General features: G+C 38.3%; 1 protein-coding gene across 2 annotated transcripts; it reads left to right on the forward strand.

Moving 5' to 3' along the window:
* Positions 1 to 26709, forward strand: ube3c (ubiquitin protein ligase E3C). Of its 2 annotated transcripts, none has more exons than XM_055037756.1 (24): positions 1 to 86; positions 642 to 752; positions 877 to 930; positions 1571 to 1645; positions 2468 to 2614; positions 2706 to 2821; positions 2918 to 3075; positions 3351 to 3504; positions 4366 to 4586; positions 4699 to 4850; positions 5230 to 5417; positions 8762 to 8848; positions 8940 to 9112; positions 9567 to 9793; positions 12471 to 12575; positions 13003 to 13090; positions 14120 to 14217; positions 14752 to 14884; positions 16148 to 16395; positions 19377 to 19589; positions 20628 to 20816; positions 20910 to 20976; positions 21627 to 21757; positions 24635 to 26709. In XM_055037756.1, the coding sequence occupies exons 2-24, from the start codon at positions 687 to 689 to the stop codon at positions 24803 to 24805; spliced, it is 3261 nt and encodes a 1086-aa protein (XP_054893731.1). In that variant the 5' UTR covers positions 1 to 86; positions 642 to 686; the 3' UTR covers positions 24806 to 26709. The 2 variants fall into 2 exon arrangements, with proteins under 2 accessions (XP_054893731.1, XP_054893732.1); XM_055037757.1 differs by having other exon boundaries at positions 8940 to 9097.
* The last annotated feature ends 1261 nt before the right edge of the window (positions 26710 to 27970 follow it).

Genomic DNA, 27970 nt, shown 5'->3' on the forward strand with positions numbered 1-27970 from the left:
TTTCCAGAGTGGAGGAAAAGAAGACTTGACAATTGAATATCTCAGTGTCAGTGTTTCTGTTGCACTTCGTATTTTACAAGTTAAAGGTAAGAAGGTTATTGATTTTAGATATGGTGTTTCTTGTTGTCTATTTTGAAATTTGAATGATGTCAAACAGAACATGCGGGTAGAAAGAATCCCCACGTAAAGTTAGCCTCTCTGACTTCTTAGCCGGTGGCTAGTTAGCTTCAGTGCTAACGCGAACAAAATCAGGCTAAATACACGGATATTCTTCTATATTGCTGTTTTTAATCATTATTTGTTGCATATTGGCATTGTTTTGGTTTATACGTTTTATCGTAAGTCATACGTCCCCTAAAAAACCCTGACAGCTGCTGAGTCATGAGCTACAGTAGCTAAGTTGGCTAACTATTGTTGCTACCAAATTGAGACTGTCACTTGGAGAAACTAGGTAAAGTCAGAGTGCTAACTATTCCTTTGATAACTGAAGTTCTTCACTGAGCACATGAATTAAAATGGTAGCTGTGTGAAGGCTTTACGTGCTATAAAACAAGGTTGTTTCGAAATTAGAGCCCCAGTTCAGGGTCACCAGAGAGATTTTGATGCATTTCAATTTGACCTGGTTTCGTTTTCTCTTTTAGAACTTCATCAACAACTCTGAATCAGTCATTGTGAAAAACCTAACAATGTTCAGCTTTGAGGGAGATTTCAAAACACGACCCAAGGTGTCACTGGGAGGAGCGAGTAAAAAGGTAAGGATCAATTCAACGTGGGGACAGTTGCTCAAAAACAAAGCATGCTCTATTGTGCTGTTTGCAGAAAAATAGACCAGTAATAGAACACTATCTGCCTATTGTGTAACTTATCTTGTCTCAGGAAGAAAAAGCCTCCTTGTTGCATCGTACACAAGAGGAAAGACGGAAAAGAGAGGTAATTTTTTGTGACAACTATGTCTATATCATATTAAGATCTTTTTAATTCAGGATGTAGTGTGTTAGAAAAAAAAACGTGTGGCAATATTCCACCACTGATACTTATTCATAAGTATCAGTATTGAAATAAAAGTTTTTTTCATTTAACAATGCACAATTTTTAGATCTCAAAACGTGTAAGCATGACATTATAAAATCCTCATTCAAAGATGTGTGACCAGACAGTGCAGTTTGTTGCTACGGCAGAAAATAAATGGAAAGTAACTCCTTAAATTAATGCTTGTATTCTTTCATTTAGATGTTTAAAAATAGCAGTCACTCTATTGTTGTTGTTCCACAAAATTTCTTACAAATTGAATGTGTAATTGGTCCAGAAATTACCAATATTGGCTGTTGGTAAGCCTGTCACACTTGACACTTTTTGTGACACTTAACTTTAAATTTCTTCTGAATACTTTTTGACTCATTTAAACAATTCATGATGGCAACTTGTTAATTTCTAACTTCTTAGCTAATAATGCATTCTTATATTTGTCTCTTCTGTCACTTTATATTTGTTTAAATAAGTATTATACTAACGTTTCATATGTTGAATTATGGTTGTGTTATTTTTAAGCTCTGCTTCTTTGCTGCTTTAGGAAGAAAGAAAAAGGCTGAAAAACGCAATCATCATTCAATCCTACATACGTGGCTACCAAGACCTAAAGCAACAGGTATGTCTGCCTCCTCCACATGTACAGATTTTCTTAATTTAATTTAGGAACTTATTACATTTATGTTGATTCCGATAGCTTTCTGCTGGATAAATAGTTGCAAATATGAATGTTTCTTAGTGTTAGCAGGTCTTGTCCATTTTTATCTCGGGGTGAGTTGGTGCCTGGAGCATTACAGCCTGATTCATGAGTGGTAATAAAAGCAAAACATAAGTTTAAGAGGTTGATTTCTCACCACGTATTATTATGCAATTTCTTAGTTGGTCTTTTTATTCTGACCTGAAAACTGAGCTGAATAAGTAATTTATCTGTAATCCGTTTCAAATTGTCGTTATCCAGTAAAGTCATGCCCACAAAAAACTTTTTCCTCACACATCATACTAATTGATCTTCTGAGACTAAAGGATCATGTCTGTATTCAGCTGATGGTCAACTGCCCTTAAAGGAGCTCCGATTTTATGTTTCTTCATTAAAAGAAAACAGAAACCAAGATGACATATGTACGTTGCTTTTGGGAGACTTTTTAGGATATATTTCCATTAGAAGAAGACTAAAGACAGAATCTGAATACCTGGTATTAAGTATCACCTGTTTGATTTTGGAATTCCTTAGAAGGAAGGAAGAAGGAAAGGGGGGCAAGTCTGAAGATCTGCTCCTAAGTTTTTGTATGACTAAATTTATGGTTTCTCAAATGACTCAAACTTTTATTTTTAGCATTTACTTTTTAGATTTTTATAATGAAAATGATGAACAATTTATTTCTTTATGTTTAGGTTTACCGAACAAGCATTTTAATTCAATTACTGTATTTCTTCCCTTCAGTATGCCATTCAGAGGGCTAAGTTTGATGAGTCTGTCAGTCAGTCACAGGCAGAGGGAACGCAGCACGTCATTAGTGCCACTGCTCTATGCCTCCTATCGAGACGACTTATATTTTTCTACAGACAGAGTGTGGATGCACATAGATTGGTAAGAATGCAGTGTTGCCAGTGCTTTTTTTTTTCTTTGGTAATGCTTTAATTACCATGTTATGTTGAACATCTGCTTATGTGTTATAAAGATATGGTTATGCCAGAACCTGGTGAAACACAACAGTCAGTTCGTGAAGCTGTTAAACAGTCCCCAGAAGCAGACATGTGTATTTCAGATCAAAAGAATCTTGGGATTCTGCTGCAGGTAAGGTTCTGGGCACACAAACACAGGATGCTGATTGATTGACATGAAGAAGCTGAAACTTTCTATGGACTTACATACTTATTCTTTTTCTCCCAGACTCCTGCAAAACTGCCCAGATGACAGTTTAAATGTTGCTGTTCCCATGCGGATGTTAGAAATCTTTTCTTCAGAGAGAACTTATCTTATTGTTATTCCAGATGCTAACAATGTAGCTTCATTACTTGAGCAGATTTTGCACTATATGGTTCAAAAAGGTGAGCTAGCAGTGCCTTGAAACAAAATGCATTTTTACATTTAAAACACTTTAAATGTTGTTAAATCGACCTTAATGCTACTCTTTTATATGGACTGAGGCCATTCAAATTATTGAGACTTCAGTTTGAGTTTTTTTGTGAGATGTTTAGAAAAATTACATAATTTACTGCAGCGCAATAAACTTTTCCTAAACATCTAGTTTGTGTTCATTTTTAGTTAGTGTAGTTTTCATGCAACCTAATTTCTTCTATTTCTTTTTTTGTTTTGTTTTAAGGATACTACAAGTCGCTGTATAGTCTTGTAAATCACAGACTGCCCTCCAGTCTGGAGTACAGCGATGCTCCCTCTATTCCTCTGGCAAGCACACTGTTGGAGCACATCCTCAAACCTTTGCACTTTACTTACTCCTCCTGCACAACAGGCGCAAGGTACACATAATTTTTTTCAAACATTTTTGCAACCGGTTTAGTTGTGTTTGTGGTTTTTGCTCATATTTGTTTACATGTCTGGTGGAAAAATATTTAAAAAGTGTAAAAGACATAACAAGCTAAAGGCAGTTGGGAGTTACCAGGCAGGGATTACTTAATGTGCTGAACCCCAAAACTGGGCATTGTTGGAAAAGAAACCCATGTTGAAAGTTGTTTGGATAAAGTTAAAACAATTTAGGCTTGAGATTGTAACAGTAAACCAACTACCTCAGTTGGAAAGCAGATGATTATGAACAAAGAAATCTCATTGATATCTTTGTTGAGATATTGAATGTATTTCAAAAGGTATCCATGTATGCAGCCCCCCCAGTATCTACAGAAAACAACAGGAGAAATAAGCGTGTACGTGCAGGTTCCAGGCTTATTGCTTCTTCCTATCAAATAAAGGTTTTGTGAGTGTGTGTGCTCTTCCATCAGACTTAAAGCAGTAATTACATGAGACCCACTGACAATAAGTCATAAAAGTCCCCTTGGATTCTTGAGGTGAATATCAGACTGTTGACACTCAGTTTAAGACTTTTCCAATAATGACAGGAGAATTTCTTTTCTTTTATGAAGAAAGGCACAGCAGGATGGAGACAAACTTGTGTACACAGTGATTCCAGTTAATTATCTCTTCTTCACCTCACCAGATGTTATTGACCAAGTTAGACAAAACACTCCTATTTGGAGAGACAATATTGTTTGGTTAGAACGCCAATGAAGCAGAATTGTGTTGAAACAACCTCAATAACTAAAAGCAGTTTGATCTGCTGTTTTTCTACACTTTATTCAAAGGGATTTTTGGCTGTTGTGTTGCAGGCAGTTTGTATTTGCGGCGTTTACCGAGGAGTTCATCTCTGCACCGTTCACCGAGCAGATCTTTCACTTTTTTATCCCGGCGCTGTCGGACCGTCGTCTCATGTTCCCATTCGAGGCCTTCCTGAGCTCCCTGCAGGTCACCATCGACTCTTTCTCAGCAGCACAAAGCCAGGCGCCGTGGCTCTTCTACTTTGTCCTCTCTGCAGGAGAGAACTGCTTAGGTAGGTGACACAATTAAGTTTACCGTTTTTCCGGTCCATATTCAATTCCTGTTATCAAAGTACACAAACTTAAAAAATAAACAACGTAGTAATGGTAGGTGTATGTTCGAAGGCTCACTATCAGAGGAGGGACACCTGCTCTATCTTCGGGCTCTGCAGGCTCTGCTGCCGCTGCTTCCGGTGTCAGAAAGCACCAGCCGGCCTGACGTGAACAGTGATTCAGAGGATGATGATGATGGTGACATGCACCCTACACCCATGCAGGTATAACCGACACATAAGGACACATACCTTTCAGGGAATAAAACAAATGTGTGCTTTGGGTTTTGTAAGGTGAGATGAGACCTCTACAAAATAAATTCTGTTTCTGTACTGTCATTTAACTTTTAAGCATTTATATGTGACTTATGACAATACAAACACTTGAATGAAGCTTTTATGAAGGCCAAGAAACTAAAGTTTGTCCTCTGACCAGACCACTGCATTTCCATGTTTTTGAGTGTCTATCACATTAAATTCTACGATGAATGAAATGCATTAATATTTGTCGTTATAATTTTGAAAAAATAAATTTTTTCGACATTATTTGTAGTTAAAGGTGGGTTATGGTAATAAGTCTCTCCTTTTTTCGCATGACTGTTAGGACAACAGCCGCATTTCTGTGCAGCTGATAACGGAGGAATGCATCCACAAGCTGGACACAAAACAGCAGACTAATGCCCTGCTAAACCTGGTTTGGAGGGACTCGGCCAGCGAGGAGATCTTCACCATGATGGCATCCATTTGTCACACGCTCATGGTGCAGCATCGACTCATGGTGCCAAAAGTCAGGTAGAAATACACAAAAAGGACGATGTTGCACCCTGTCTGGTGTTTATTATTGTATTTGTCCTCTTTTGCTTTTCTGATGGCTCTTTACTCGACTGTGATTGTGAAACACTTGAGAGTTTTTGGGCAATTAAACCACATGCCTTTGATTTTAAAAAGCATCCAGGGCATCGTCCTTCACTGCTGGTGGACATGTCTGTCTGTCTTCTCCATTGTAAATTCACAAAGTACTACATGGACTTTCATAATGAAAACACACACTTAATTTATGTTTTTTAATCGCTTTTAAATAATGTGAAGCAGGCACTAAACCTTATTACAGTAATTTCCCCAATCAGTCGTGGATTCCACCTGACTGAGAGGAAAACAGTTTTATGTGTTGCTGTTCCACATTCAGCAATGTAGCTAATGGGGATTTTAGACAAGCAGCTATCATTGGTCCGCACCCACTGACATTTACAACCGGCAGAGATGTCAAGGAAGCCCTCCGTTCTGGATGAGGGAAATTAGCTCTTTTACTTGTTAATTACATTAGGGTTGGGATGGATGTCAGTGACAGCTTTGGATGGAAGGCACTGGCTAACAGGAAGTCAACTAGACTCACCTTCATGGACAGTAAACCCGGTGGAGTTAATCATTACCTGTTAGTTGAATCGTATCTGATGGGGAGAGTTGGTGAAGAATACATAAATATCAGAGTGTTCATTTTAGTTTTATTTAACTAAAGAGCAATAGTGGGGCTTAGTGAAAAGATTTAATCGAGTTAATTGCAGTGAATAATTATTTAATCACGTTTCAATTGATATATTGAGAACATAAGCAACTTTGTCAATTCAAAGACTGTTTTGCTGCTAAATTATGTAAATAAAGATATGTCTTGTTTTTAATCTATTATTTAGGTTATTCAACCATCAGATTGGTGCAGGCTAGTATTAAACCCATTACGCTTTCAAGTGTTTTAGGAGCCACTAATCATTCATGTAACTTCTTTGAAAATGTACTTAGAAATATGAACTGCAGACGGAGACATTTGTGTTGTGAATGTCTGTGCTAATTATGTTGCTGCTGTATTATATTGTACTTTACACAATATCCATGCTTCTAGAAAATGGTAATCACCCATATTTTATTGGGGTTTTTTCACAGATTACCAAGTTGATGAAAGGGCTTCAGTGCGCTTTAGTTTTATACCTCTACATTAAACCCAGCGGAACCAGTTGCTTTTAGAAGCCACTTAATTAGTAATGAGAACCCACCTGTGTTTTAAACACGAAAACTAGACAATCATGGAAAAAATTCTGATCAAATCCAGCTCAGATAATGTTCTGAATCTAGAGTGGTCCAGTTAAAGCACAGATTAAGAATATGTGGCAAGTCTTCCAAGTCAATGTTCACATGGGCTCTCAATCCAGTCTGACTTAGTTTTAGCTGTTTCACAAAGATGAATGCAAAAAAAGACTTCTTTTCGGACACTCAACTTAGTTTTTTTTTTTTTTTTGGCAGAGTTCTTGAGGATTTCTCTTTCAGTCCCTGTCTTCTTTTGCAGCATCCCTCTCTTCTCCACTTTTATCATAAATCCTGTCCTTCGTCTTCCATCATTATTGGATATCTGTAACAAAATAATTAGCTCACGGAGGAAGATTAATCGCTGCAGGAGTGGACGGGATAGCTTTACAAGAGGCTAAGGGGAGCAAATTGCATCCCGGTCTTGATTTACTGCTCTTACAGCAAAAAAAAAAGGAGAGACTGGCTGCATGCAATGGACCCGGCACACTTCCTTTGTGATAAATATAGAAAATGTCTAATTAAATTTCTCTTTCTTTCTGGTTTTAATTGGAGAACTGCTTTTTAACTTGCTCAATAAGTTGATCCTTTGTTTGTCCTGCTGAGTGTGTTGTAATTTATCTTTAATTGGTAAAGTTAGATATTTGGCGTAATTTCCCAGCATAACACCAATCTGCTAACTGGTTCCCTTTGATGGAAGGAGTTCACATTTACTTTTAGATGGTTGCTGTGATTTTTGTGTTGTTGTGAAATAATGACATTGATGATGACGTTTTAATTTGCATTGAGGCAGAAACTCAGAAACTCCAGTTTCCTGGTCTCAGATCTGACCCCAGACTACCATTGGACACAGTTTTTCTTTTCATCGCAGGAAAATGAAACGATCCAGACATTATTTATCAAGACACTCGTTGCATGCACGTACATGCAACCCCCTTTTGATGCCTTGACTTTGTTTATTAGTGCTTCATTCCGTGATTGAAATTGGGGAGGGGTTTGGTTTCCCCGCGGCTGTAAATCACCAGGTCAGCTGGCATTTAGTGCTTTGTTTCTCATTTCAATCAAACACCAGCCAGACTTGTTATGAGCCCCCAGCGCTGCTTGGTGCTTCTCTTCTGAGCCTTGTTGCACTGACAGATGGTCTGTGCTCGACACCAACCATTTTTCATGCCTTATTGAGGGTTTGCCTGACAGTCTGCCCCCTAATGTTCATTTCTAATTTAGGATTTCTGAATGTGCTCTGATATATTGAAACGGAAGGGTTGGAAATTAAAGGCTTATATTGAGGATTTGGATGTTTTCTCTTCTTCGTCGTGTTAAAGGATAGTGTCTTTACAGCTGTCCCTCCTAGACAAGGGCCTATTATATTTCGGGACACTTTATTTTGCCTTTTAGCTTACTTACCACTCTATTGTCACCTTTACTTACCCTCAGTGTGAAAAACTGAGCAATTCCAGTGTATACGCAAACAAATACTCTGGAACAAAGAGCCCCTTCACACCTTCTTGCCTCAGCCTGCTGAGTACAAGAGGGAGGTATGTGGCTCCTTCTGTGTTTCTCAACTAATTCAACCTGAGTGTGGAAGCATGCTAGTCATCAGGGGTCACAGCAAGGACCAGGGTGCCCCTCCTCTATCTCCTCCATCTTCCATTGTCCTGCTTCCCTGGCCATTAAGTTAAATGGGGAGGGGGGGGGTGCTTCAGCAGGAAGCCAGTGGGGCTGTTTATGACCTGAGCTGGGCACCCTCGCCAGCAACTAGTTTACTAATGGAAGGTGCCTCGCCTAAATAAAGCTTAATGGCTCATTTAATCTCCTTTTGGCCCCTCGCAACGCTTAAAAGGAAGGAAAGGCCAAGAAGATTCTATAACTGAAATGTTTGGTCACAATCTTTTTTATTTTTTTATTTCTGTGTCCGGTGCTAAGCAAGGCAAAGTTAACAGTCTTAGCACTGCAGACTGTTAGGCTGAGAGTAATTTTATTGTTTATTGCCCTGATTGTGTCATTTGAACTGCCTTTCAATGCATTTCTGTCTTAAATCTTGTTTATTATTAATTTGTCTACAGACTCCTGTACAGCTTAGCTTTCAATGCACGTTTTCTGAGACATCTGTGGCACCTGATAACCTCCATGACAACTAAAATGATTACCGGGTAAGATACTATGTCTGTTTCTGCTCTCGAGTGAGCATTTAATGTCGGTGGTGTGATCATGCTTCTGCTTTTTCTGTGTCTTCCTCCTTAGCTCCATGGTGCCACTGCTCCAGCTGATCTCTCGGGGTTCCCCCATGTCATTTGAAGATTCAAACCGGATCATTCCCCTCTTTTACCTCTTCAGCTCTCTCTTCAGTCACTCTCTTATATCTGTGCATGACAGCGAGTTCTTTGGACATGAAATGGAAGGTACGGGCATATACAGTAAGTATGTTAAGTTAACAGAAAAAAAATGCAAATAAATAATTGCATTTCTTTTCAAGAGAGGAAATTCAAATAATCATAGTATTGCCTCAAATACAGTATCATGGCATTTCTATAGTGAACACTTGATTATTTATTACAATGGATGCATTTGCAGCTAAAACCACACTTCTAATACATCATGTGAAAAGTTAAGTTAGTCATCTTAACTGCAAGGTATATTTTTTACAGTTTTGGCTTCATTGCTGCTCTAAGAGTTTTGTTCTTTCAGCAAATGACCTGTTCTTGAGTTTGTATACAAAAGTTAAAAGATACTCTATTACTAAATTACTTTTTTTTTCATAGTTATTGCTTATTCACTAAAAGAGTTTTCACAATTGTCTACAGCAGCGTGAACAGCTTGTAGAGATGAAAGCTTGTTAGAAGACTTTGAGCATGTTCTCCTTCTGAGCAGGTCAGATGCAGTCCTCCATGATGCCCTTCACTCTGTCTGAGCTGGTGACTTTGTCTCGCTGCCTGAGAGATGCATGTCTGGGAATCATCAAGCTGGCCTATCCTGAGACTAAAGCAGAGCACAGGGAGGAGTACATGGCTGCCTTCCGCAGCGTGGGCGTCAAGACGAACACCGAGGTCCAACGGCGCATCCAGGCCGAGCAGAAGCGCTGGGTCCAGCTCTTCAAGGTAAATAATATAGTTAACTCATGAAAGCTGAGCATGAATTCTTTATCAATTCAGATTCTGATTAGCCTTTTTACAGAAAAACAATTTATTTTTCGTCAATTCTATAAATTCCTAGTATTTCTAAAAGTGAATTTTTTAATGTATAAACATAGTTCATCTTTGACAACTTTTAATACAGATTTCTTTATTTACTTATGGTACGATTGCCAAAAATATAGTTGAAGTGAGAAGTTTGAACACATTCGTCATTAGCATAACTGCTTAACATATAAATAGTGCAAATGTGAAGTTTTTGAATAGCTGCTTTTATATTGAATATGTTTTTGGTTAGACTTTGTCTCGCTGCCTGAGACAAAGTCTAGTTGTCTAGTTGTACCTCAGCAGTATGACTTGGCAGAAAATGCAGAGGTGATTTACGTTGTCCGGATTCCTGACACAGACATGGTTTTTAAGCAGAGGACACAAGTTTTAAGTGGTTTGAATTTAGATTTTTGAAAAGTCCAACTTTAAAACAGCAGTTAGTAATGTTTATGATTTATTTTTACATTTGCTAAAACTATCACTATGTTATGACAGCATAATATGAGACGGATAATCTGTAGAAAAATTGAGCTCCTCAGCCTTTTCCCCACAGTCCTGCTGAAATCTACAGAAATATATCATTCAGTCAAGGACATCCAATCAGAGCCAGGAATAGGATTTTAACACTAATTTATGTGCCGCTGTATACTTCCCCTTTCTCTTTGCTGTGCTACAGCTGGTTCGCCATAACGAACCCCGTCATAAATGCTCAGGCTATTTAGCATGGCCACTGATGATGACAGATAAAGAAGACAACGTGTTCACAAATTCGTTGACAGCGCTAAAACCTCCCTTCTACTTCTGATTGGCTGCTTTTGACCAAGAATGCCATCTTCAGATGGCAATAGTAGCTTAGAGAAGAGCTTGATGACTTCACAGGACTTTTATCTCATACCGGCAAAACATGGAGACAGTTTTAAGAAATGTGTAAAAACATATTATTGTAAAAGTTACATACTACCACTTTAATATTAAGCCACTTTTTCCATTTCTGAATCAACTTCAATGTATTTTTGGGATTATTTTCCGACTGGAACAAGAATTCCATGCTTCAGTCACTATTTCAGAAATAGTCACTATTTTTACAGTGTGCTGCGTAATCTGTGTGTTGTTGTCATTAAATTGTTGTACAATCTCTGTGTGCATTGATGCTGTAATGATTATCTGTTAGTGGAAGTTGGTAAAATATGCCTGAGTGGGTAAAGACAACGAGTACTGGTTGTTTACTGTTGGGAAATGAGGCTGGAAACAGAATCAACTTCAATCCTCTTGTAGCATTCATTTCTCTTTTTTCTGTTTATTCAAGGAAACAGGCCTTAAGTCACTTTTGTTCTTGGCTGTCAGAAGTGAACACAAGCATTTAGAAGGAGGTGGCAAATACTCCAAAAGCACATTGAGGGAGTTTTCATAAAAGATCAGTTCAAAGGCCTCTTGTCAGCTAAAACGACCCATTAAAGAAGTGAGGAGCAGGGAAAATGCATTTTCCAAATTGAACAGTGGGATTTACAGTTGGTTTAACGCCGCTGACCCCTAACACGTTAATGTTTGGTTCGTGTCATCAGCCGTCCCTCTCCATCTTTTATCACCCCCATTGTCGAGCTATCTATTTAATTGAAAGAAGTTAATTGAATGAAAATGATCAACTAAGCTTGTATTAATATTGCTAATGGAACTTTCTTCTTGGCCATGTTTGGAGAGCGATGTCACGAAGGAGTTTGGGAAAGACCCATTAAGGTTTGCACTTAACCCGATGGGCTAATTAAGGAATGCTTATTCATTCCCAGAGTCAGGGGGTGGGTCTGCTCTGAGCCCATCTCCACGCACCTTTTACAGCATTTTGCACTCGCCATTATTGCGGACTCTGGTTGCCTCCTGGTGATTGGCCGGGATTGATTGTCGCTCTATGAAAATGACATGTCTTAGAGAGGAGGGTTTCGATTGAGCTAATCCAGCTGGGGTATTATATGGAAATGGGCTGGCTTTGAGTGTTATTGCATCAATGACACACGTGACACTATTCAAATGTGTGTGAATGTGTTTTTCGCGATAGCAACAAGGAAGCCTTTTAAAAAATGAATGAGAAAGTCTTGTTTTTTGCTTATAGCTCTACAAACTTGATCTTTGCTTGTGTCCGTTATATAATGGTATAAAAACCTTTTTCAGATTTTTTTTAAAGTGGCAATATAATTTATAGAAACTCCTGATACCAATCATCAACATTACATCAAAGCGACCTAACTTCTTTTTAAGGTCCCATTAGATGGCCACTCTTGTACTCAAAGCACATTGAGCTGTAAAGCTTTGGCGTTCTCTGTCCGATGACTGATGTCAGCAGACCTCGCTGGTAATTAACAAGGCTGGACATTGAGGGACGGCACAGGTCGTTTTTCTTTTATACTCCCCATAAATGGTGCACTAATGGCTGAATTCTCAAATTGCTTTTTTTCCCCCCTCTAAGATGAAACACTTCATCCTGTTCAAGAGACATTTAAAGAAAGAGGCTTCACTGGACACTTTGCTTTCAACTATGATGAATATTTTTGTTTTAGTGAGAGATGCTAATGTGACTTCTTTCTTTTTTTGATCTACAACCCAGGTCATCACTAACTTGGTGAAGATGCTGAAAGCTCGCGACATCAGACGACCTTTCTGTCCGGTGGGTCACTGGCTGTCTGAGGAGGTCAACATCCGGGCCGATAAGGTGCTCCACCTGCATCATAACACTTTAACGTTTGCTCTGATTTCCATCTCAAATATATTTTATATTAACAAATAAAAAAAAGTATAGAGTGTATTCAAAAAGTTGCAGGTTAAGTACTAAAAATATATTTTGTTAAAATTGGCAGTATGCTGTATGTACTTTTGCAAGTGTCTTCTGTCATAGGTGAGTTCTCCACACAGTCTACCTGAGAGAAACTGAACAGAATATGGATATATAGTTTACTGCACTGTTCTGTCTATTGCAATTTCACTCAAATGTTGACTGAAACAAAAAAAAAAAAAAGAACCCAAAATTTCAGTCTTGGAAAGTTTTGACACTGAAAATGTTGAAAAAACTTAGAAACCTTAAAGCAACTATGGTTCTTCATCTTAAAGACAAGATGAACTTCATCTTCATTTCTATGTAGGTCACCCAACTTTATGTCCCATCAGCAAGACATGTGTGGAGAACAAGAAGGATGGGGCGCATTGGACCTCTTCAGTCTACGCTTGATGGTAATATAGGCTACAGTCAAGCTTTTTAATTTGATATAAATTTACAAGATGGATTATTTTCCACAAAAAAAACAGTCTGTAGATGTTCTTTCTAAGTAGAGTTCAGAACTTAAACCATACTTTGTGTCCCTACTTGCTCAAAGCTTACGTGTGACAATTGTGTCATCAACCTTTTTTAAACTCATTCGAATTATGAAGTATTTCATTTAAGCATACTTGTAATTATGTGATGTTAGGGTCATCTCGCCTGCCCACACAATCAGTGAGTTCTTCCTAAAATCACTATCTCTATGTTTGCTAACACAAATCAAGCTGGCCCTCTCATTTAGCCACACTCAGATTGAAACACAGATGCACACAGGACTCATTAGGCTCACTTTTAACTACAGGGCTTTTCTCTGACATATAGTGTGAAAACAGGCTGATAACAATGTGCGTATGATCTCCCTAATGCCACTCAGAGCCTGTATGAGATAAATTCAATTAGCGTGAAAGTACCTGATGAACTCAGCCACATCTGGTGCATGTGTTTGTCTGGCCTTTTCTCATTTCCTTAAATGGACAGGCCCAGCGCTGATAAATGAGGCACGTATTGACCACTCGGAGGCCATATTTCTCCTCAAAGATGGAAACCTGATGGGAGAATGCAGATCAGGTTGACTAATTGGGCAGAATAATTGAGCTGCATTTGAACGACCTGGGTAAAGAGCAGTTTAGCAATTGGGGCTGTTTTTCCCCTCCTTTGAACCTCTGAATTTAAGTAAACATTAACTTAGATGGATTTACAAAATCAAAAAAGACAGAAAATGCAATCCTTATTGAGCTAATGCACACAGTTACAGAAAATATATAAAACAAGAGATTTAGTTGGATTATTGACCAACTGGCTTTCTAGACTTAGTTTTTTGTGTTATGATTATTTTTAAGTTTACCTGTATGTCTTGACATATTTATGAAAAAAAAAAAGACAAAAGATATTTTTTACATGGAGTCTTAATAAACAAGATGTACATGTGTTTATTTCTGCAGTTGGTTTTGAGCCTCCACAGCTGTCTGTGTCTGAAGAGAGACACCTGGCCATCCTCACAGAGTTGCCTTTTGTTGTTCCATTTGAGGAGCGAGTCAAGGTATCCCACCGCTACATGCAACTGGAACACAAGCCTGAGTTGAATCATAATTAAACATTCAAATTTTTTGTTTTTGGTTTCAGTGGTATGAATTTACCTCTTTAAAGAATTTCTGGAATGTCTTAAAAAGCCCAGACTTTCAGTACTAGCTCTACTGTTATGTTCATATAAATGCTAATGTCATTTATATGAATATGCATTACATTTATATTCATATTTTAAATCCTTCCTTTTCATATTTAAATTATTCAGTTGTGGTCTGAATCCCTTGTTATTGTATCTCCTTTGGCATATTTTTTATCCCAGTCCTGAGGTGCGACTGAGAGCAACTTGTTTTGGCACAGTCTCTTTAAAAGTAACTGAGGCACTTCACAAAAATGCCAACAAAAGAAGACTCATCTGTCCAGCCTAGCATATTTGAACCAGAAAATGCTATCTTCTTCTAATCCTCTTCGCCCATCAATATATGATCATTAATCTCAGCTGAAAGTCCTTGTTACAAACTCCATCGCTGGATGTACATCCTCCCTCCAGATCTTCCAGAGGTTGATCTCTGTGGACAAACGTGACGTTCAGGGGGATGGGCCGTTTCCCGATGGCATCAATGTCACCATCAGACGCAACTACATCTACGAAGACGCCTACGATAAACTCTCCCCAGAAAATGGTGAGACGAGCATCGCTGTCATTTCAGTGAAAGTACCGCCATATGATTGTGTGTGTTACAAGCGGCGATGGACTTAAAAAGTCCATGCACACGTCTGGAAAACTGTTCTGTAACCGTGCCATTTTTTTTTTTTTCATTTATACTGTGATGACGAACACCATAAGACTGAGATGGTTTACTAGATGCCCACCCTGCCACTGAAACTCTTGTTAAGCTATATAAAACCCCGATATTAAGGACAAGGGTTAGATTTTGCATAGAAGATGAAGGTTACCGCCTTCCTTGGGCAGCATATTGAATTTCAGTAAAGCATAATTGTGATTTTGATTATTATAATGGATCACATAAAAGCCGAATCAATTATTTTAAGTCACCTCTTTTGTGTTGGAGTTTGAAAGGGTACTCGGATGATGGGGGCACTCTGATTAAAAAGAGTAGTAGGCGACCTGGGTTGAAGACATGATCTATATCATTTGTGTGTCTATAAGTTAAAGCTGCTTTGATTTATCGCTCTACATTTATTATTCTGGAAGACAACCTCGTATAGAATTGATCTGAATATTCTGTAGGTCAGGATGAGCAAGCCTTGTAAATAATGTTTGTTAAAGAAAAAGCCTTTTCTTCTTTTGTTGTGATGTTTTCAAAATATTCACAGTGCCTTGGAAAAGTCTTAAACTTTATAATTCAACCAAAAGCATAAAGTTACCGGTTGATGTGGAGATCATGAGATGTGCGATTGTTTTGCATATAATCCAAAAGGTTTTCAGGTTTTTATTTGGGTGAAAAAATTGTGGACAAATTATAATTGTCTTCAACTTCACAGTTTATGCTTCTTGTTGTTGTTTGTTAAAAATGCAATAAAAGGAAGTAAAGTTTGTAAGAGGAATGAAAACATTATAGGAATAAAAACAATTTAAATGGCAAAAAGTAACATTTAATGATTGAAATTCTGTGCTTTTGAAAAGTTATTTAACATAACACATTACAACTATACAAACAGCTGCTTTACAATCAATTGTGTCTTCCTGTGCCTGAGGTCTATTTAGAAAAATAACTATAACCATAATAAGGTAAATAGCCAGATTGTTCATGTCCCTGCTAGAAATTGCTTTTAAACATGAAAGAATAAAAGATGTACAAAATATGTTTTAAAAGGCTCAAGACTGCTAGTCACAAATTGTGAAAAGTTGTGAAAGTTGTGAAAATAAATTTTTGTAAATATTTACTTTTCTTTGAATTCTTTTGACATGTTAACTCAATCAGAACCAGACCTTAAGAAGAGGATTCGAGTCCACCTTCTCAACGCTCATGGTCTGGATGAGGCAGGCATCGACGGAGGAGGCATCTTTCGCGAGTTCCTCAACGAGCTTCTCAAATCGGGCTTCAATCCCAACCAGGGCTTTTTCAAAACCACCAACGAGGGTTTGTTGTATCCAAATCCTGCTGCAGAGATGCTGGTGGGCGACTCCTTCACGAGACACTACTACTTCCTGGGCAGGATCCTTGGAAAGGTGAGTGTGTCAAATTAAAGGTGGTTCAATAGAAACTCAGACCAGTGAATACAGTTGGCCACTATCAGGAAACGGTAACTACAACACTTTTCAGTGTGGATGTTACTACTGAGGAAAGAAGGATCAAAGTTAGCTATTTTGGTTTAAGTGAGAAAATCTATAATTAAGTTAGAAGAAGCACAGTAATGTAAGAAACTATTTAAAAGGAAAGCGTTGTGCAAAAGACAGCAAGACTTTATCATACTTTGGCTAAAAAAACAAAGTTGCTCTGTTTTATCCTATGAGCTCTAAAATGGATTTGGAAATATTTACATTTTTGAATTCCCTAGTAGTTGAAATGTGCTGTACAGATAGACTTGACAAAATTATGATCAGTGGATTTCTTCATTAGATTTGACAGTGTAAAAATCATACAATATTTTTGTAGAAAATTAAACGTTATTTTTTCCAAAAGCTTACATTTTTAAAATTCTTGAATAAAATTAGGTTTAGTGGTTTCTGCTGGAATTTAACTATGCAATAAGACGACGTTGGCCTGCTCCTTTACTCCTGTGATGCAGCTGTTTATTAGAGCCTAAGGTTTTTAAATCATCTCTAATGCAAGTGGTGATTGTTTATCAAGATGCCTTCCTCATGAGGGAGCTATCATCTCAACACGAAGAGGAATTACCTCATGACAAGCGGTCGCCTCTCAATTAGGGCTTCCATTAGCGGATGATTCCTACCTCTTGTTTGTGTAGCGACTGCATTTGGCTAGCATTAAATCAACAGCCTCACAAAGACAGGACATAAATAAGCGTTCAAAGTATGTGGTAATAGCATTTTGATCTGTTTTACAGTCAGGAACATCCAGGGCTCTTCTCTCTTAAACAGTCTTGGATGGTGTGGTCCATTTACCGGAGCGTCATAACTACTTCTCCTCCTCTTCTTGTTTCCTTTTCTTCTCTGTGTTCTGTTCAAGTGAGAAGCAATCAATCTGCTCCTATAGTTCCTGCATCTATCGCGCTCTGCTCTCTGTTGCTAATGGTTGAGGCAATTAGGCTGAGGGAAATTAATTTGAATTTGACTTTCAATTAACCCTACCTTTAAGTTCCTCTTTCTCCATAAAAATGGACGTTTGAGTGGCCATTTGAGAGGCGTATTGATATTTGTTTAGTGCCGTTATTGCCTGGATAAAAGGCGAGCAGTTTATATGGATTGGAATTGCATCACCGCTGCCGCAGCGCGTGTGGTGCACATTGCAGCTCAAAGGACACGGGAGATTAATATTCTTAATTAATGTCCGAGGCGTGCCATTGTTGTGGAGGTGATGTATTACAGGCGGGAGTGGCTTGTCTGGGGGTACTCACTGAAATGGGATTGAGCATCAGAATAGAGGCCGGCCATCATCCCTCTTCCTCACTTGTCCACCCTGTTGACAAGCAGAAAGATTTAAGCTACACATATTGAAAACATGCACAGAGGGTTGCTTTGCATTTCTGGCTTTGGCCTAAAGATTAGAGCATTGCTTTCTCTTTTTCACATGCCACTGGTACGAGCTGTGAGAGATTCTCCCCGACTCATTACCGCCAAACCTCCGCCCTCATCAGCAGCACTTCTTCTCACTTTGTAATCGCTCTGATTCTCCCAAAGCTCGGCATCCTCTCTGCAGACGTGTGAAAGCGTCGCTGCTCTGATTGATAAAGATGCGTGTGAAAGGCATTATAATTTTATTGATTCATAATGTTGTAAATTAAGGAATTTATTTGGCAGCTAACAGAACGCACCTGCAGTGCCGCTGGCATTTATTCCACCTGATGGTGCCGCGAGCTGCTTTAATTGCGTTGCCACTGCACTCACTTATATTAAAATGCTCCGAGCCATAATAATTAATTCTTTCAAACCCAAGTCATTTTGGCACAATTTCTGGCAATAAACACTCATAAATAAGGCTAGTGGCATTGAAAAAATAAGGCTACAAGTTTTCTCCATACACTTATTGCTGCCTCTTCCCGGCACAAGTGTTATTGATAGGTTTCAAGGGGCCATGCAGCGCATATGGTCTGAAATTAGTGCCGGCCACGAGAGTAACACTAAGTGGATTATTTTGCATAAAAAATAGACAATGTTTGAAGTTGCGCAGTTAACCTGTGTTTAGAAAATAGCTGTGATTTATGCATGTGTGTGTGTTTAAGATGCATGCATTATGGAAATCCTCTAGATTTATAATCCATTTAGCTGATGCGGTCAGGGTTTTTAGCGCCATCATTTATAAGGACCTGTATATTTTAATGTCTCCAATAGGTTCTTTTTCTACTATTCCAGTACATTAGCTTAGGGGTTTTATGAGTCACCTGCCCGGTTGCACTTCTTAATTGCATTTAGGGTCAAGGTGAGTATCGACATTTATAAAGTTTGAATCGAGGGAAGAAGAACCCGGAGATGCGTGTTCAAGATTGATTGGACTCTGTTTTGATCTCAGAACGCTGTGATCAGTTTAGCTTGACTGCTGTGAACCTTTGGAGTTCAACAGAAAGTTACATGTTTGAATATTTACTTATCGGATGGTGCTCGATGCAAACCATTGTCTGTATAGTTCAACTGATGCACAAACTTTTCTACCATTTGGGCATTTTTATATTCTGTCACTTAACCTCAGACTTCAGGGTGTTTTATGCAAAGGATCAACTCAAAACACTGCACTATTGCAGAGTAGAAAAAAGATTATCAATTCTTTTTACTTTGATGCACCTAAATAAAATCCGGTGCGACCAATTGCCTTTAGGAGTAAAAGGGAAAAGAATTGCACTATAAAAGTGTTTCTATAGAATCAATTTATACACCACACTTTCCAGATTATTCTTTTAAGAAATGTGAAAACCATGCACAATCCTGCACTGCTTCATGTTGGCTCATTCACTCAAAAACATTACATTTTGAGGATTTAACATGACAAAATTACAAGAAAAAACTTTGTTACTAATGTCGGTGTTTCTCCTCAGGCACTCTATGAGAACATGCTGGTAGAATTGCCCTTTGCCAGTTTCTTCCTGTCCAAACTTCTGGGAACCAGTGCAGACGTGGACATCCACCACCTTGCCTCTTTAGACCCTGAGATGTATCGCAACCTTCTGTTCCTCAAGAGCTACGAGGGCGATGTGGAAGAGCTGGGCCTCAACTTCACTGTGGTCAACAATGACCTGGGAGAAGCTCAGGTAACTCGACTGACCGAATATGACAAACTGCTCTTGTGTGTTTATTTTTCAGCTCTGTTTCTTTCTCCTGTTTGGTTTCTCTTTGTGGCGTTAATAATTCATTTCCCGCTTGATGCACCACTTCTCAGCCTTGACAGAGATAAAGCACGTCACCGCTGTCGCTCCAAGCCCTGCTGCAGTGCAGAGGACGTAGCAGCTCTGTTGACCATTCCGGCCTGCCTTTCGCTCCACAAATTATCTCACACCACGCATGACAGAAGCAGCCAACAGCTCTTAAGCATGTCTCTTTCTCTCTCCAAAGCTGTGCTCAGACCTGATCTCTACATGGAGCCCCTGTTTGCTCAGGACCTTAACGTGTCTTATTAGCTCTTCTCAAACAACACCTGAAACAGCAGAGTTACAATGTGGCCCTTCTGGTCACCAAATAGAGCGCAATAGGGGAAAACAATTTGTGGAAGATTAGGCACACCCGGGAGCAGCCTGCCCTGCATTTGCCCTTGTGAGATAGCCAAAGCAAGCAAGATAACGGCAGTAATTCTCTTACATTAGCACATAATCAGAATCTGGTGGGAGGCAGAAAATGGATTCCTGAAAGGTGGAGTTTGCAGCACTATGGCAATGAACAGATTAGATGGACCCCATTACATTAAATGTCAGTGTTTTCTCAGCATTGCTGCACTGAAGATTAGTGTTTTTTGTTGAGAATGCATCAAAGGGGTCCTTATTAGTGCTTTCTGTAGGTTTAATGAACAAATGTCTTTTTAAGCATTTTTCAACCTGAGCTCATCAACAGATGTGTTAGATTTGAATTTATGAAGATTTATCTATAGCTCTGGATGTTAGTTTGTTTACCATCCATCATTATACCAGTTTTTCTTTTCTTTTTCCTTCCCTGTTTTCTTTTTTCTTTTTGTCCTTTCGTTTTCTTTTCTTCAGGTTCAGTGTTTACATTCTGAGCACTTTGTCGTTCAGCATAAATGTGCAGAAACCCCGGTAATTACTGCATCGGCGTAAAGGCCTAGTTTGTGTCTGTTCCAGGTGGTGGAACTGAAGCCAGGAGGAAAAGATATCCCGGTGACAACAGCCAACCGGATAGCTTACATCCATTTAGTGGCTGACTACAGGCTCAACAAACAGATCAGGCCTCATTGCCTGGCCTTCAGACAGGGTCTGGCCAATGTTGTCAACCTTGAGTGGCTGCGTATGTTTGATCAGCAGGAAATCCAGGTGCTGAATTACTGAACCAAAGAAAGATTAGATTTTTAAAATTTTTTTTATTGTGTACATCTAAAAACCATGTTTCTTGCCTCAACCTGACAGGTGCTGATATCTGGGGCGCATGTTCCGATTTGTCTGGATGACCTGAAAAACTTCACAAACTATTCAGGTAGGTTCTTATTAGGCCTGCACAATCTTAGGAAAACTTGCAGATTGCAGTAACGTAGGCGAATGTTGCCAAAATGATGGGAGTTGAGCTTTGTAAGCAATCTCATAGGTATTAGATAGGAAGAGCTCATGTGTTAGCTAAATTTTAAAAGCTTTGTTGAACTTTTGTTTGAAGCTTAGATATATATTTATTTTTTATGAAAATACACATTTAAAAACTCTTTGGCAGCTAACAGGTTTAAATTGAACCCCTCTGTTTTATTTTGTTGCATTATTAGATTAGTGTGGATAAACCACATGGGGTTTGCAACTATTATTTAGTTGCATTATTAGATTAGTTTGGATGAACCACATTGGTTTTATAAGTAAAACTGAAGAAATGAGTACAAAAAATGATCTAATTGCAAAAATAATACTATTGGAACCTTTTAACTAATGCCCAGATAACTCTTTCAACATCTAAATTTTGTCTTTACACGTCTTTGTTTTTGTAAAATTAGATTCTGTGCTCCTAATTGACTTTAAAACCCATCTCATGTGTTGTATTTGTAGAGTTTTCATGAATCTATGCTTACTTATTTTCTTTAATTAGGCTTTGATCATGAACAGCATGAGGTAGTAATATGGTTTCTGTTCAATAATCCCTTTTAGGTGGGTACTCTGCTAACCACCCTGTTATTCAGATCTTCTGGGAAGTAGTCGAAGGATTTACAGATGAAGAAAAGCGCAAACTGTTAAAGTTTGTCACCAGCTGCTCCAGACCTCCACTGCTAGGGTTTAAGGTGAGCAATCATCCAGACTCAGACTTCCTCTTTTATTTCCTGTATGATTTCACCCCAAAGTTTACTCCTATTTGAAGCAGGTTTCCAAACCAGACAGAAGTTGAGTTAATGTGCTTTTATGGAAATACCCAGACTGATAAGAACCCTAATAATGATAATTTTCCTATTAGTTGTGCTTAGAGAAGGTCTCTGCGGTGAACTCTTATCACCACGTTCGCTATTGTGTTATAGTTCGTGACCTTCCTCTGTGGAAGAAGTCTGTCTGCAGCTCTGTGTGTGTCTGGAGACCTTGGCTGGACAAATACTGTCATTCTGAAGTTGGTAGATGGTTAAACTCTTCACCTTTTTTCCGATTGGGTCACGTGGCAGAAAGGAGCAATAGCTGCGGAGATAAATTGCCTCGAAACTATGTCTGGCTCCTTCTGAATATCATTTTAAAAGTCTTGAATCATTACAGCAAATTATATCTAAAACGATGTCCTAATTGGAAGCCATTCAGGTTTTTCATTGACCTGATTTATGGGACACTTAGAAAGGTATAGTGAAATGCTAGAAAGTGTTGGTCAGGGCTATTTAAGAGTTTTTATGCCACACTTTGTCCCATTAGGAGCTGCAAGTCTATAGTGCCTTGCATAAGTATTCATACCTCTTGAATTTTTTTCACTTTTCTTTCATTACAACCAACTTTAATGTGTGTAATTAGGAATTGATATAATAGACCAACACAGAGTGCTGCATAATTGCGAGGAAGGAAAGCGATGTATAATTTTAAAAATGTTATTTTCTAGTAAAAAGCATTTTTATGTGCATTAGAAAGTGTTGATGAAAATGGCTAAATTTGAAATAACTTTGTCAGTTTAGCAATAAACGTTTTTACGCTCTCTTGCTTTTTGGCTTTTGCGAAAATGAGTCAATCTTATAAAGGGGAGATGGAAACACACTTACAGATTAAGATCTGATGTGGCAAACACTCCTATCCACTAGTGTGTCTTTTGTCTTATCATAGGCATAAAACTCTAAAACTCCATCTCACAGGGAGAACTCTATTTTTCTGCTATATGTGATCTGTGCAAGTGTGCAACCTGTGCATCTTGTTTATTACATCCGTGTGTAACGTCAACATCTAATTTTCATTTTCTTTTTTGTGACATTTTTAAAGGTTTGCTCAAAATTCATGTGACAGTTGGATGGAAACATGGCTTGTGTTTGTCAAAAGGGTTAAAAAATTGTATTTAGCAGTGTGAATACTTTTGCAAAGCACTGCAATATACTTGTATTTCATAAATTAGAATATCATTGAAAGTTCATTCATGACAGAAACTCAATTCACTAAGTGAAACACAGATTAATTACACACTATTTTCAAGCCTTCTTTTCTGTTAATTATGTTGATTTTCTGTACGTATTTAATAAAAATGCGTTATTTAAAGTTACAGTACTATATCAGACCAATAAACATTTTCAAGACAGAAATATGGGCATAATAAAAAGTATGTATAACACCTGCTTAAATTTTATTTTTAAAAGCTACTTCTAATCTGACTAATTAGCCTCATTGAAATGCTTCTTCTAATTTATTAAATATGATTGTGATTAAGGTTTGTTCTCACTGCCATTAGTCAAGAAAATATTTGTGTTTCTTTAAACTTGGGAGTGACAACACTAAACTTTAAATCCTTCAAGCTTTAAATGATCCCCTCCCTTCTCATTTACTAAGTTTGACTTTGGCCAGCATTCAGATACACCGCCCCTCCCACACAGATGCCTCACTTGAGACTTAAAGGGTGGTAATTTGTGGGGGGGTGACCCCTGACCTGGCCCTCAGCTCCAGCCAGCAAAGCCTTAATTAGCTGTCGTGAAAACTGCCCAGGATTCATTAGAGGAGAAATAGCTCTGTCAAGAGAAGCCTTTTAAAAAAGATGATGGAAGCTGTCTTTTTTTTTTTTTTTCCTCTCTCCTCAAAATGATAGTTGTGGTAATGATACTTTTTCAATAGGCAATGATAGTTTAATACGGTAATTGTCAGAAAAATGGGGTCATTACGGCAAAGCCCCTGAAGGGCCATTTAATTGGGTAAGTATAGCCGGTGGGACATATAGTCTTACGTTAAATATCGTGATGGAATCAGGGCGGAGTAGTTTGTTCGTGATGGAAACCGTCAGTGTCACATTTTACAGATGAAGTGGCCTCATCAGCTGTGAGGTTTGATTTAAAAAAAATGCCAGATGGACAACATGAAACGACTATCCTTTTAGCGTCTCAGCCAAGGGTCAACCCGGGAGCCGGTCTCCCCCCTCAATATCTTTCAAAGCACTAAGCTGATTTTCTAAATTTATACTTTGGCTTTATTCGTTTGACTCTTTTCACATTTAATCCCTTGTGGAATTTGACATTTATTGCTTAATCGGGATGGGTTTGGAAATTGGGATCATTACCGACACGTGTTGATTCATTCTCCGTCTGGCTCCAAAAACGTTCATCCACCTCGCGCAGCTAATTAACTCCAGACGTCACTGGGATCGGAAAGACGTTTAGGAAGATATACACAATCACGTGTGCAATAAATATTTAATCAAACCTAAATAGGCTTTAATATTTTAGCCTAATTGTGGACCAGGATGCTGGCAAGAGTTGCATTTTACTTAGAAGCACCAAGAAACTGGAACTGTCAAAATTCCATCTGGATAAGCTCTGCTGGGTGACTAGCCAGATAAAAAAAAAGAAAAAAAATGGGTGGATGTACAATAACGAAATGCAGCCATGATAAGCAGGCAAATTCAACAAAAACTAATTATTATTGTAGAATGGAATTAGAAACATTTAGAGATATTTCAGCTGCCCTCAAATATATGTAATCTTTTTTTTTTTGGCCTACAGGAGCTTTATCCAGCCTTCTGCATTCATAACGGTGGAAGTGACCTGGAGCGCCTGCCTACAGCCAGCACCTGCATGAACCTGCTCAAGCTCCCAGAGTTCTGCGACCAACACCTGATGAGGAGCAAGCTGCTATATGCCATCGAGTCGAGCGCTGGGTTCGAGCTCAGCTGAGCCGCGACAAAAAGTTTGTCCGTTTCAGTGCCGGCGGACCCAATGTCACTGAGGTGGCTTTCAAGAAAAAGACTTTAAATGGAAGAGAGAAGGCAAAAAAGATGCACTGATTGATTATTTTGTTTCTGTCAGCGTGTGTGAGTGCCAAGTAAAAGAAAAAAAAAAGGGAGCGTTTTAGTGGGATGTTTTCTTTTAAACCCTTGTTTTTAAGACATTTTTAAATCATTTTTGAGAACCATACGGAAAATCAGTGTTGCATCTGACATTTAAATGCAGATGACGATAAACAAGCGCAATGGCAACTCACTGTGTCATTTAATGACGTGAACTATTGTTTTTCCACCAAAGAGAACATGGTGTTGTATTAAAAAGGCAATGTGGCAGCTTGTGGTGCACCAAAGGCTGCTGAGAGGGACCATCTTTGCCTAAAGCTAACAAAGTGTTTTCGTTTAGAGGTCGTTGAAATTCAAGTTTTTGTCATTTCTAAGTAACTGTGCCTTGCAATAGTATTTATACCCCACAAATTTTTTTCATTTTATCAAAACAAACTGTTATGCATTTTATTCAATCATTGAGTGAGGAATAATTAAGTGGAAGGATGAGAATGTAAGAAGATTTTAGATCTAAAAAAATATGCATGCATTTGTATTCAGTTCTCCTAATTCAGTCAGCCACTTGTTTTTTCTTTAAATTTTCTTACAAAGTATCTCAAGTTCCATCTGGTTGTATTGAGTGTCTGTGAACATCAATTTTCCAGTTTTTCCACAAATTCTCAATTATCTTAAGGTATAGACTTTGACTAGGCCACTCTAAACTATGAATATGATTTGTTCTGGCTTTCTGCTGAGTCTCTGCCGACAATAAGGTTTTTGTTCTGCTGGTGAATTACCTGAGTCTTCTTTCGTCTTCCGTTTTTTTCCTCTACGACTTCACTGCATGTAGCCGCATTTATCATTGCATAAACTTTGATCAGCTCTCCTGTCTAGTAAAACATCCCATAGCATAATGCTGCTCCCATCATGTTTTGCTGTGGGGATGTAGTGTTCAGGATGATGCGTAGTTAATTTTTCTGAAAAGGTTCAGTGTCTGTCTCATCTGAGTTGAGCCACTTCTTTCACGTGTTTGCCTACATGCTCTACATTCCCACAAGCCCTTGAAAGCCTTTGGGAAAATGCAAACGGGACTTCTTATGGCTTTTTTTTTTCCTTCCATAAAGGTTGAGTTTGCAGATGATATACCTAATAGTTGCTCTATTGGATCCTTGCAGCTCCCCCAGAGTTACCAGTGTTCCATTACTACTACTTAGTTTTTGTGACCTTTCATTCTCCAGTTTCATCCATCAATTAGTCTTTATGAGGCTGTTTGATAACTGTCATCCAACAAACCTCTGAGGAATTTTGAGGATTTTGATGGGCTATGTTAAAGGGTACTGGAGTGAAAAGACTTGAAAACAATTGCATGTATGAGGTATTTTGTGTTGCTCTGTCACAGAAAACCCAATGAACGACGCAACATGTAACAGTAAAATATGGAAAAGATTAAGGGCTATGAAAACGTTTGCAAGGCACTCTATCTTGTGTTACGTTTTATGTCTAAAAACCATTCTCCACACAGTGTCTGAAATCTCGAGAAGACTCGTCTTGCTGGGATAAATGAGAGGAACGCGTTATATGATTACGGCTTTGTGAATATGTATATGTTTTAAACCACTCTTGTATGAGTCATGTATTTGTTATTTGTACAGGTTTGTTTCCATTCCGACATGTACCCGCTTAGGTGAACAGTTTTTTTCCGCCTGATCAGCATATGAAGGCTTGTGTCCTACTGATGACCTGTGTAGCAACAGGGTGGAGAGAGTGAATACGGATATGAATAAATCCGCTTTTCTTTTTGCATTTTTCGTCCATTAGCCGTCCAGTTTTTCTTGTTACTTGTAATTTACAGTAATGACCGCGACATAAAACGGTGCTTTGTGGGGAAATTTCCGCTCCGAGTTTTACGGCCTCTGACATATAATTAAAGAAACATCCAGTTAAGAAACACTGAGCAGAACTGTTCTGGCCTTGAGATGCATTATCGGGTTGAGCACAAATTAAGATTGTGTGCGTTTATCATAAATCTTGCTGCCCCCCCGATGCAGCACGGCCCAGGAAGACATCCATTCCGTTTTGGACCGAGTCCATCTCTCCATCCTATCCTTCTCTTTCTCACTCCCTGCTCAGCTGAAATGACCAGCGTCTCCTTGTGTCGACGCTGGATCCTCTTCTCTTCAACTAGGCCAGAGCACTCATAGTGGTAATTGGGTCTTAAAAACTGGACTTGTCGTTGAAATGAGGGATTTATCTCAATTACTGTGAGATTTATTTAGGTCTATTACCTTGTGATGGATTGTAACTGACGACATTAATGCAGGATGTTATGAATCTTCTCCAGTATATACTTGTTTTCTTAAAGGGATGTCTGATGTTTGTTGATCTGACTTGAGAGTAAACATCTGGTTTTTTTTGTTTGTTATATATATATATATATATATATATATATATATATATATATATATATATATATATATATATATATATATATATATATATAATAGCTAGCACCATTGATACACAAGATGATGTAAAGTACTTCACACGAGAACCAGAATCAAAACAAACGACATCTCAAAGACATCTCATAAAAGAGTACAACCATGATCCCTAATAAAAATAGTAGGTTAAAATGGCTATATTTAATCTAATAAAAAAACAATACATGTTAGAAATGAAACGCACCATTGTTTAAAGTTTTAGTCCAGAACAGATTGAAGAAGTCTGACGTGAAGAATCTACACAATCATCTGATTAGCAACTCTGAAAATATACTTAGACCATCAAGATTTGAAAATGCAATTTTAATATTTTGTCCTGAAAACTGTAAGCATAGATGTCTACAAGTAACTGCTAGCTGAAACTAAATGTGTATTTGGGCTATTCGGTTTTTGCTTATGACATACTGCCATCTGGTGGCTGATTTGGTACTTGAAAACATTTTAAGCATTTCCAGTTTTTTAGCGACAAGAAGAAAAAAAAAATGCATCGAGTGATAGCAGTCCGAAAAATACATAAAGATCTTTATTACAACATTTAGGCACAGCTACTGAGAGCCTAAAGTATATTGACC

Source organism: Poeciliopsis prolifica, unplaced genomic scaffold (assembly GCF_027474105.1).
Source record: "Poeciliopsis prolifica strain line A6 unplaced genomic scaffold, Auburn_PproV2 SCAFFOLD012, whole genome shotgun sequence".
NCBI classification, from domain to species: Eukaryota; Metazoa; Chordata; class Actinopteri; order Cyprinodontiformes; family Poeciliidae; genus Poeciliopsis; species Poeciliopsis prolifica.